Here is an 11,618-nt window from a genome sequence, read left to right on the forward strand (position 1 = left end):
TTTTACTTTTGTTTGTTTGTGCTTAACAGCACTGCAGCACAGTCACGGACTGAGCTGCAGTGCTGTGTGTGCTCAGTGAGTCACACAGCAGAGGCAGGCCTGATTCAGAGATTTACAGTTTAACTGCTCCTTACATTCACTGCTGCCGTCTTGGATTGTTAAGTAGGTCTTGGTGGGGCTGCTCTTACTTTCCTAATAGGAAATCCGAGTTTATGAGGAAGTTTCAGATTCAAATTCTTACTGGGGACTCTGAAATCCCGAATTCCCGCTGAACTCACCATTAGTGTTTAGTTTCAGTTTCGGCTGCTTGTCTCTGAAGCCCTGGGCCGTACACCTGGTTTCTCAATTCTCAAATACTAGAGTCCGGACTCGCGTTTTCGCCAGTCCGGACTTCGTAAGTTTACATGGGAGTCCGGACTTCCTGAGAACGGCAGTGTACTTGATGACATCTCAGTTCCGGAGTTTTTACTGCATCCCCTCTTAATTTAACTGTGATTTATATTTGCAATTGAATTACACATGATGTAGTTTTTTTTTTAAGAAAAAAAAACTATTTAGAAAGCATCTTAAGCACTTTGGCAAAATTCACTTTTACATATCTGTTTCATAATGTCTAAGCTTCATCCAGTTAAGCACAATCACTACGACTGAAACACAAGCTTAATCTCTCTTAATAAAAATAGTATACATCTATGCCTGAATAATAATAAACAGGTGAGATGTTAGAGTGCTTTCATTTTTATTTTAGTAGACAATAAAAACTTACAATAAAGAGCTGCTGGGGTTTGGAACAATTTTTAAAAATATAATGTGATCGTTTTTGGATCTCCACATATTAACATGCTGTTTTTGCTCCCGGTGAAAATGTTTCCTCCTGAATTTAAATATTTTTAATGCTAGATTTAATTCAGAGTCAACTATTTAAATAGAACAGAAAATTTTACATCAGAGGATATGACGGGTGAAATTCAAAATATACTGACAGCTCTCCAAGTAAGACTTCCATATTAAATAAAACGGTCCAGTTATTAATCTTAACTTTAATCTGGCCCAAACCAATTTACTCAGGAACAAATAAAACACTGAAGTAAATCAAACATTAACATTTAGAAGTGATCTAAGGCTACGTCTACACTAATCCGGAGAAATTTGAAAACTGCGTTTTCGTCTAGAAGCGCTCCCTAAATGCAGGGAAATGCACGTTTCCCTGCATTTCTATTTTCACACAGTTTATTTCTTACAGCAGGAAAACTGAACAGAATGTATGTAAGAGGTCAGAGTGAGGATGACGTCACTTAATACAGGAAATACATGTTTGTCTGTTTTGATGATGAAGGACTTCTTCAGCTCTGTAAACAGCTACACTTGAGAGGACAGAGGTGATTTCATGGATCAATAACAATGTGTTTATCAGCTTTCATCATCGCAGTGCAGACATGACGTCAGATCTATCAGAGTGAAGGCCGTCTCTCTGATGACGTCACAGAGCAGAGTCGTTCTGTCCAATAAAGGATCTCAGATCAGCTGCTGCCATCTTGTGGCCACAGTTGGTTACTGTCTCTGAAAGTTGTCTCATGTTTCCTGTTGTCCTGCTAACAAAGGCTGGAGCTCATCATGCTGAGAGGGCAGCAGCATTTTGTGGCTCTTCACACATGTTCATTATATTCTGATGATCCTGGATGGAGACAAACTACAGATAAGTGTGTTCAGCCCAACTAGTTTATCTCATTACAGCAGTTTGATGTTTCCCTTTGAATCCCCCTGAAGATCCTGACAGTGAAGCACGTACATAATACTCCAGCCTTTCAACTCTGAGCTTATTTAGTTCTATTAATACACTGAAATCTCATTTGTGTCATGAAGAAAGTCTTTAATCAAACAGAATTCAAAGAGCAGAAACATTTCATATATGGAGTTAAACATGAATCATTGTTTCAACAACATATTTATTGTTGTCATAAACAGACAAGAAGACAACAACGAAGTGCTCCTCCCATTCAACACATGTCAGTCCATATCCCAGCAAACTAAATCATCTCCATTTACACATCAAATAGAAACATGAATCACTTGTAATGATTAGAAACTTGATAGAATTTCAAATCTAGTTTGGGGAGTCATTCAGTGAGAAACAGTGAAATGATTTTCCATGTGAAAAGGTGGACAGCAGAAACAGAAAGAAAGAGTGAAACTAAAAGAGAAACAAAGAGCTTTGGAACAACGAGGCAGCAGGACGACAGCTGCAGTTTAACAGCTTCAACTCACTGACAGGAAACAACATTAGAAACATCATCATCCTCAACTCATCTGCTGCACTGACACTGACACCTTCAACGGACACACCTTCACTTCTTCACGAGTCCAAATATATGGAAACATCCTGTGAGTGAAAGTGTGTGTGAAGGTGTGTATGTGTGTGTTAGTATCAGGATCAGAGAACGACAGCTTTCCTCTGTTCCAGTCCAGATTCACTCTGATCCTCTGGAACTTCTTCTGGACTGAGAGATCAGTGACAGCTGATGGTGACTGTGCATAAAAATTACATTTAGAAAAAAATATATTCCATTCTCCAGAGCGTATGCTCCCCTTCCTCTGCACAGACTCTGCTAACACACCCAGTCCCCACCATGTACTGTCTCCAACTTCAACATCCCAGCTGTGAGTCCCTGAGTTAAAGCCCTCAGAGCCCAGGACAGAGATCGAACAATCAAACCTCTCTGGATTATCAGGAAGCTGCTGCCTCTCTCCTCCTTCACTCACACTGGTCAGATCTTCAGACAGGATGAGGTCTGGATGAGCAGAGTTTGGGTCCAGGATGAGAGGAGTGTAGGAGACCATGTCCTTCATGTTGTTCCAGATGTTGAAGGTCAGGTTGCCCAGGTGTTTGGCCTGGTCTATCAGAGCTCCTGAGGGCAGCTGTGGATCATCCAGCAGGGGGCAGCGCTGGACTCTTTCCACTGCAGCCTTGTAGTTGTGCAGGAATGAGACGTCTTCAGCTCTCAGCTCCTCCTCTGTGGCTCTGACTGTGTCTGAAAGAGCTGCTATCTCTCTGCTCAGAGCCTCCATCTTCTCCTCCATCATCCCACTCTTCTGCTCCTCTTCCTCCCTCAGTGCAGCCAGCCTGGCCTCCTCTTCCTCTGCTAGAAACTGGTGAAGCTTCTTAAACTGCTCCTTAATCTGCCTCTCTGTGTGTCGGGCCTGGACCTTAATGTGTTCTGCTGTTTGATCAAACTTCACTTGAACTTCTTCACAAACCTTTAACTTCTCCTTTAAGGGCTCCAGAGTTTCCTGAAGTTCCTTCTTGTGTTGTTGTGCAGCTTCATCGATGGGTCTGAATCTGTGATTGGTGTGTTTCTCTGAGTCTCTGCAGACGACACACACTGGCTGCTGATGGTCCAGACAAAAGAGTTTGAGTTTCTCAGAGTGCAGACTGCAGAGAGCCTCTGAAGCTCTCTGATCTCTCTCCTGTAAGAACGACTCACACAGGTTCTTTAAAGCCAGACTTAAAGGTGGTTCTTCCTTTGAAGATCTTCTCTTACAAACTGGACACTCGTGTGTTGGTCTCTCTCTCCACCATCTCTTCAGACAGTCTTTACAGAAGCTGTGGCTACATGACAGAAGAACAGGATCTCTGAAGACCTGCTGACAGACCGGACAGCAGAGATCCTCCTCTGATCTGGAAGCCATTGAGTCTGTGAGTGAAGCTGAAAACAGCAGACAGGAAGTACAGTCAGTCCTGGCTCCCCTCCCTCCTCTACCACCTTCACTGAAACTTCCTTTGAGTCGTGTTTTTGCTCAAACTCACATTCAGTGTGTGGAGCGTCAGCAGCTTGAAGCAGCAGTGTTGGAGTTTTCCACTTTTCTCTCCTGTAGCTGGACTCACTCAGAGGAAGCTGCTAGTTTGGTCTGAGCTCAGTCTGATCGTCTGTGCATCTCTCTTTACTGAGGACAAAGAACTTCCTGTTTCCTGGTTTGTCACATTTGAGTGACGTGAGGGGAGGAGACAAATGTTGCTGTTTGACTTTTAACTAAGGTGTGTTTCAATCCTGCCTGCAGCTCAAAAGCTGTAAAACAGGTTTTGTGTCTTTTCACCTCCACAGGTCACAACATGAAACCTGTTGTGAAGTTTATAAAATAAAGTGTCACTCGGTGGTGCAGCTGTTTGTCAGCTTCTATTTTTCAAATTCAAATTCAAATTTTATTTGTCACGTACACAGTCATACACAGTACGATATGTAGTGAAATGCTTGGACAACTGCTCGTGACCTAAAGAAAACAAAAAAGGAAAGGCTATGAATAAGATAGGAAATAAATATGAAAAATTAAAAAGGGTAAATTTAACTAGGAAGGAATAAAATATATAAATTAAGGTTAAAAATGAAATAACTGTACAACACAAATTAGAATGAAGGGTAAATTTAACTGGGAGAATAAGATAAAATATATAAATTAAAGTTGAAAATAAAATAACTGTACAACAAAATACACAATATAGAACTATATAAGAATGTATGAAGAAATATAAATAAATATATACACAATAACAGCAGCATATACACAATAACAGCAGCGTGATTTAAGTAATGAAGTGAAAACAATGTCCAGAATGTCCAGTGTGTGTAAGAACTGTATGTGTGGGTCAGTACTGTGTGGTGGTGTGATTGAGAGACCGTATCGCCTGCGGGAAGAAGCTCCTCCTCAGTCTCTCTGTGTTGGTCTTCAGGGAGCGGAATCGCTTTCCTGACCTCAACAGAGAGAACAGTCCGTTGTTGGGATGGCTGAGGTCCTTCACGATCTTCCTGGCCTTGGTCCAGCACCGCCTGCTGTAGATTGAGTGCAGGTCAGGGAGCTCGGAGCGGATGGTGCGCTCAGCTGACCGCACAACCCTCTGTAGAGCTCGTCTGTCCTGCATGGTGCTGTTCCCGAACCAGGTTAAGATGTTTCCCGTCAGGATGCTCTCTATGGTGCAGGAGTAAAAGTTCCTGAGCACCTTGGAGGGCAGTTGGAAGTCTCTCAAGCGTCTGAGGTGGTAGAGACGCTGACGGGCCTTTTTCACCACGGTGTTGATGTGACAGGACCATGACAGGTCCTGCGTGATGTGAACTCCGAGGTATTTGAAGCTGTCCACTCTCTCCACTGGGCACTCGTTGATGACAGGGGTCTGGTAGTTCCTCTCCTGCTTAGTGCTGAAGTCCACTATCAGCTCCTTTGTCTTACTGACGTTTAGAAGGAGGTTGTTCCTCTGGCACCAGTTCTCCAGATTTCTAATCTCCTTCAGGTAGGCCGTCTCGTTGTTATCAGAGATCAGGCCCACCACGACGGTGTCGTCAGCAAACTTGATGATGGTGGTGGAGCTGGTAGTGGCCACACAGTCATATGTGTACAAAGAGTACAGCAGGGGGCTCAGAACACACCCCTGGGGGGCTCCAGTGCTGAGAGTGGTGGAGGCTGAGACATGCCCGCCCATCCTTACTGCCTGTGGTCTGCCAGTTAGGAAGTTGGAGATCCACTGCCACATAGATGAGCTGAGTCCCAGATGCTCCAGCTTGGTGGTGAGTGTGGAGGGAATTATGGTGTTAAATGCAGAGCTGTAGTCTATGAAGAGCATTTTAACATAATTCCCCCTTCTAGTGTCCAAGTGAGTGAGTGATGTGTGGAGGAGATGAGAGATGGCATCGTCTGTGGAACGATTTGGACGGTAAGCAAACTGTAGTGGGTCCAGTGTGTCTGGTAGTGAAGAAATGATGAAGTCTCTGACCAGGCGTTCAAAGCACTTCATCACTACTGAGGTGAGGGCTACAGGGCGATAGTCATTGAGAGAAGCAGGGTGGGGTTTCTTCGGGACAGGAACAATGATGGACTCTTTGAAGCATGTGGGGATCACCGACTGAGATAGAGAGATGTTGAATATCTCAGTGAACACAGGAGCTAGCTGGTATGCGCAGTCTCTTAGGATACGACCTGGGATGCCGTCTGGGCCTGCTGCTTTCCTGGTGTTCACTCTCTTGAAGGCTCTCCTTACTTCATGCTCGGAGATGACGAGCACGTTTCCGGTGCTGGCAGTATCTTCCTGTCTGCAGCCGTTAGCGCCGCTAACACTAGCATTGTTGGAGTCCTTAGCTGCAGCCTCGAAGCGAGCATAGAAAGTGTTCAGCTCGTCTGCCAGAGTCACGGCCACGTTCGTCATACCGGTTGTTGGTGCTTTATAGTCCGTTATTGTCCTTAGTCCCCGCCACAGGCTCCTAGAGTCACTCTGTTGGAGTTGTGACTCTAGTTTCCTCCCGTAGCGCTGCTTCGCCTCTTTCACCGCCCTCCGCACGTTATATGACGCGACTTTGTACGGGTCCATGTCCCCCGTCATGAGTCCCGTGTTGTAGGCAGCGGTGCGGGATCTCAGAGCGTCGCGGATGGTTTTATCCACCCACGGCTTCTGGTTGGGAAACGTTGTGATAGTCTTTGTCTCCACGGTATCATCCGCTAGTTTCCCGATGAATCCCACAACCGCTTCCGTAAACACGTTGACATCATCATCGGAGCTGTTTCTGAACATGCCCCAGTCTGCGTCATCGAGTGCGTCCTGTAACGCGGCCTGTAATTTTAGACTTTGTTCTGGTTCTTGTTCAGGTTCCCAGCAGTGGGAGTGTAATGCAGTCACACACACACAGGTGGTGTTAAGGTGGATTCACTTAGTTACAGACAGTGGTGTTATTTCTTGTAACTAAGGGTGTGTTTCACTCCAAAGTTCAGACATTAACCTGCCAGAAGTTGTGAAAGTTACTAATAAAGAGCTTTTATCTCATTTCACATGCAGGTCAGAGCATGAAAGCTGTGATGCAGCAGTTTGAGGAAAATTGCTGCTGATATAAAATATTTTTTGTGGTTTTACAAAATATATAAAAGAGCAGAAAGAAAAGAAATGAGTGTAAAGAGTGCAGCAAAATGCATGTTTTAGTGTGAGTTGGTTCATCTGATCTGGTTGTGTAAAAGTCAGTGCATGACACTGAGTGTTACTTTTGTGTTATTGACACTCATCTCTGACTCAGAGAAACGATTTCTCCCCTGTGATGTTCACACAGTGGTGAGTTACATGTGTGTGGAATTTTTCACGTTTTATAGAATAAATTTTTCTCTTACTTTCTTTTTTCTGTTATTTACTAAAAAATCTCTCAAAGAAATAATGAATTCTCCACACGTGTTTGAAGGTTGCATGCAAATATCATTTGATCTAAAAGTCAAATATCTGCTGATGGAGCAAAACAAGGCCAGATGTTCAGCAGCTGTATTGCTGCATGACATCAGCCCACAGCAGCAGAGACCGTGGAGCCAACATGTGAGAAACAAAGCAACACGCTGAACATCTGAACCACAGCAGGAAGTGCGACTCTTTCCAGACCTGTGGACAGGAAACACACAGCAGGTCCTGATCAGTAACAGGGTCCAAAGACAAACATTTGTTTATCAGCATCTGTATATATGAGCACACAGAGAGCTCAGCTGGACACACACTTCAGTCCTCCATCAAACACAACACACCTACACACTGTTTCCACCAGCTGCAGCACAGTCCAGTCTTTACAGTCAGGGAGGGCTTTTAATTTGAAAGGCACCACACAGATAGTAATTGAATAAGTAATTAATGTTTATTCATTAAGCTCTCTTTTATCGCCGATCTCCGACTCATCCCAGAGATCTCCAGAACACCGGAGGCTGCCCACTCTCCCCGGCCGGGCGGAAGTGCACGCAGACGGCGCCGAGATCGTAAACAAAGGCGAGGTAGGCGCGGAGGGCTATGGGCTCAGCTAAAGCTAACACCACACCGGCTGCCTTTACCCAGTATTTTTCTCGCCAATGTCCGTTCTCTGGCAAACAAAATGGATGAGATACGGCTCTCCATCACTAACAACAGACGGATTATGGACTCAAATGTCATGTTTTTCACCGAAACATGGCTGAACAACAGCTGCCCGGACAATGCTATCGAGTTAGCAGGACGCCACACACACCGAGCCGACAGGCTAGCAGATGACTCCGGCAAGACCAGAGGTGGAGGTTTGTGCATTTATATTAACAATGCTTGGTGCATGAACTCCACTACTACTGAGAGTCACTGCTCACCTAATGCGGAGTTTTTAATGGTCAAATGCAGATCTTATTATCTCCCCAGAGAACTCACCTCTATCATACTCACTGCCGTGTATATACCCCCCCGACGCTAATGCTAGGTTGGCCATGAAAGAACTTTCTGCAGCCATTAACAAACACCAGAATAAACACCCCGAGGCTGCTTTTATTGTTGCTGGCGACTTCAACCACACCAACTTAAAGACAGTCCTCCCCAGATTCCACCAACATGTCTCCTGCCACACCAGAGGAGACAAGACTTTAGACCATGTGTATTCCAACCTGGCTGGAGCCTACAAAGCCACACCCCTCCCCCACATTGGACAATCGGACCATCTCTCCCTGTTCCTCACACCTCGGTATTCACCACTCATCCAACGTGTGAAACCTGCTGTGAGGACAATTAAAGTGTGGCCAGAGGGGACAGACGCAGTGCTCCAGGACAGATTTAAAAACACAGACTGGAATATGTTCACCCACACAGACCTGGACCAGTACACCTCATCTGTACTAGATTACATCTCCAAAACCACAGACAGTGTCACCACCCAGAAACGGATCACCATGTACCCCAACCAGAAGCCTTGGATGAACCGGGATGTTCGTCTCCTCCCGAAGGCCCGCAACACCGCCTTTAGGTCAGGAGATGCACACGCCTACAGTACAGCCAGGGCTAATCTAAAGAAGGGCATCAAAAAAGCCAAACACCTTTACAAAAAGAAGGTAGAAGAACACTTCTCCAACTCCAACCCCCGACGCATGTGGCAAGGACTCCAGACCATCACAGACTACAGGACCACCAAACCCTCCCCCGCATCCTCTGATGTCTCCTTCCTCAACAAGCTCAACAACTTTTATGCTCGTTTTGAGCGAGGGAACCCCACAACCACAACCAAAGCAGACATGACGCCAGACCACCAACCTCTGACTCTCTCCCCCACCGATGTAGGAGCGGTGCTGAGCAGGATCAATGTCCACAAGGCTGCAGGCCCTGATGGCATCCCCGGGCGTGTTCTCAGAGCGTGTTCTGGGGAGCTTGCAGGAGTGCTCACAGACATATTCAATCTGTCCTTGGCCCACGCTGTGGTACCGGCCTGCTTCAAATCCACCTCCATCGTCCCGATACCCAAAAACTCCAACCCATCTTGCCTCAATGATTACCGCCCAGTAGCACTCACCCCCATCATCACTAAGTGCTTAGAGCGACTGGTCCTAGCACACTTCAAATCCTGTCTCCCCCCCACCCTGGACCCCCACCAATTCGCATACTGCCAGAACAGGAGCACAGAGGATGCAGTCTCCATCGCAATGCACTCTGTCCTCTCACACCTGGACAACAACAACACCTACGCCAGAATGCTGTTTATAGACTTCAGTTCAGCATTCAATACAATCCACCCCTCACAACTCATCAGGAAACTGACAGACCTGGGCATCAGTTCCCTCATCTGCAAATGGTTACTGGACTTCCTGACCAACCGCCCCCAACACGTCCGGCTGGATAACCACTGCTCATCTACCATCACAATGAACACCGGTGTACCACAAGGCTGTGTGATGAGCCCTTTCCTCTACTCCCTCTTCACCCACGACTGCAGACCTGCTGATGGTTCCAACACCATCATTAAGTTTGCAGATGACACCACGGTGATTGGCCTCATCAGTGACAACGATGAGGCCGCCTACAGGGAGGAGGTGGATCGTCTGGCTGAGTGGTGCGACAGAAACAACCTGCTGCTTAACACCGAGAAGACCAAGGAGCTCATCGTGGACTACAGGAGGAATGCTGACCCACATCCACCCATCCACATTAAGGGGACGGCTGTGGAGCGTGTGAGCAGCTTCAAGTTCCTGGGAGTCCACATCTCTGAGGATCTCACCTGGACAACCAACTGCTCCAAGCTGGTCAAGAAGGCTCACCAGCGCCTCTTCTTCTTGAGGACTCTGAGGAAGAACCACCTGTCCTCAGACATCCTGGTGAACTTCTATCGCTGCACCATCGAGAGCATCCTGACCAACTGTATAACAGTCTGGTACGGGAACTGCTCTGCCTCGGACCGGAAGGCGTTGCAGAGGGTCGTGAAAACTGCCCAGCACATCGCCGGAGCACCACTTCCTGCCATAAAAGACATCTACAGGAAGCGGTGTCTGAAAAGGGCTGGGAAAATCATCAAAGACCCCAGTCACCCATCACATGGACTCTTCACCCTCCTGCCCTCTGGGAGGCGCTACAGGAGCCTCCGGACTAAGACCACCAGGTACCGGAACAGCTTCTTCCCCACAGCTGTCAGACTCCTGAACTCTGCCTCCTGACATCTGACCCACGTTAAACTCATGGACTGAACATACACACACCCACAATGGACAACTGTACCCTCAAACACACAATAATAACATGGACTGAACCACCACTCACAACCACTAGCACTTTATATAGCCTCTGTAGAAACTATCTACACCCTCACTTATCTTAACTGCACTACTGTATAGCTCTGTGTAAATAATCATTCTGTACATTCGATAATCTTTAATCCTACAACTGTTTACAACTTGCATAGTTCCCATTTCTGTATAGCTGTATATCTCAGATTCTGTAAAGTTATTTATTTCATATTCTGTATAGTTTTTCATATTTATATCCTGTTCATATCCTGTACATAGCTTGTACTCACTACAGCCTGTACATACTTATAGTTATAGAATATTCACAACATACTTCATACCGTGTACATTATAACATACCATAATAGACCCATTTCTGTAATATACTCACATATCTATATTATTGCTAATATATATTGTAATATATCTATATCACTAAAGCACTTCTGGATGGATGCAAACTGCATTTCGTTGCCCTGTACCTGTGCATGTGCAATGACAATAAAGTTGAATTCTATTCTATTCTATTCTATTCTATTCACAGCGGTCACAAAGAGCTTCACACAAAAGGCTCAAATAAACATGAACATTAAGGGCAAAAAAAGATTCAATAAGACAGTAAAATAAACAGGTAGTTTCAAAATAAATAAATAATAAATCATTAAAATGTTTGTCATTAGAAAGCCTGTAAAACAGAAACATTTGAACAGCTTTTTAAAGAATCCACAGAGTCGACTAAACGTAGTTGTGGAGGCAGACTGATCCACAGCCTTGGTGCCACAGACTGAAAGGCTCTGTCACACTTAGTCTTTAGTCGTGTACAGGGAACAACTAACACATCATGAGTCCGTGAACAGAGACAACGAGCAGCATATATTTTGTAAGAAGCTGAGATAAATAATCTAGGACATGATCATTTAGTGTTCTGTGTGTTAAAACAAGAATTTTGAAACAAATTCTAAAATTGATTAGGAGTCAATATAAAGAAAATTAAATAGCAGTAATGTGAGCTCGCTTGGAGGTGAGAACGACGTGATTTGTCCAGGCTGGTAAACAGGACATTACAATAATCTAAACACGATCACACAAATGTATGAACAGTTTTTTCCAGTTCA

At 45.2% G+C, this 11,618-nt stretch overlaps 1 protein-coding gene across 1 annotated transcript; it reads right to left on the reverse strand.

Moving 5' to 3' along the window:
* Window positions 1–1,849: 1,849 nt before the first annotated feature.
* On the reverse strand, window positions 1,850–3,957 carry LOC113019689 (nuclear factor 7, brain-like). The gene has a single exon (XM_026163496.2). The coding sequence runs from the start codon at window positions 3,685–3,687 to the stop codon at window positions 2,299–2,301; it is 1,389 nt and encodes a 462-aa protein (XP_026019281.2). The 5' UTR covers window positions 3,688–3,957; the 3' UTR covers window positions 1,850–2,298.
* Between the last annotated feature and the right edge of the window lie 7,661 nt (window positions 3,958–11,618).

Source organism: Astatotilapia calliptera, chromosome 3 (assembly GCF_964374335.1).
Source record: "Astatotilapia calliptera chromosome 3, fAstCal68.1, whole genome shotgun sequence".
In the NCBI taxonomy this organism is placed as follows: Eukaryota; Metazoa; Chordata; class Actinopteri; order Cichliformes; family Cichlidae; genus Astatotilapia; species Astatotilapia calliptera.

What these genes read in the sequence shown, in the direction of transcription:
- LOC113019689 (XM_026163496.2), bottom strand. Translation starts at nt 3,687, where the DNA reads ATGGCTTCCAGATCAGAGGAGGATCTCTGCTGTCCGGTCTGTCAGCAG.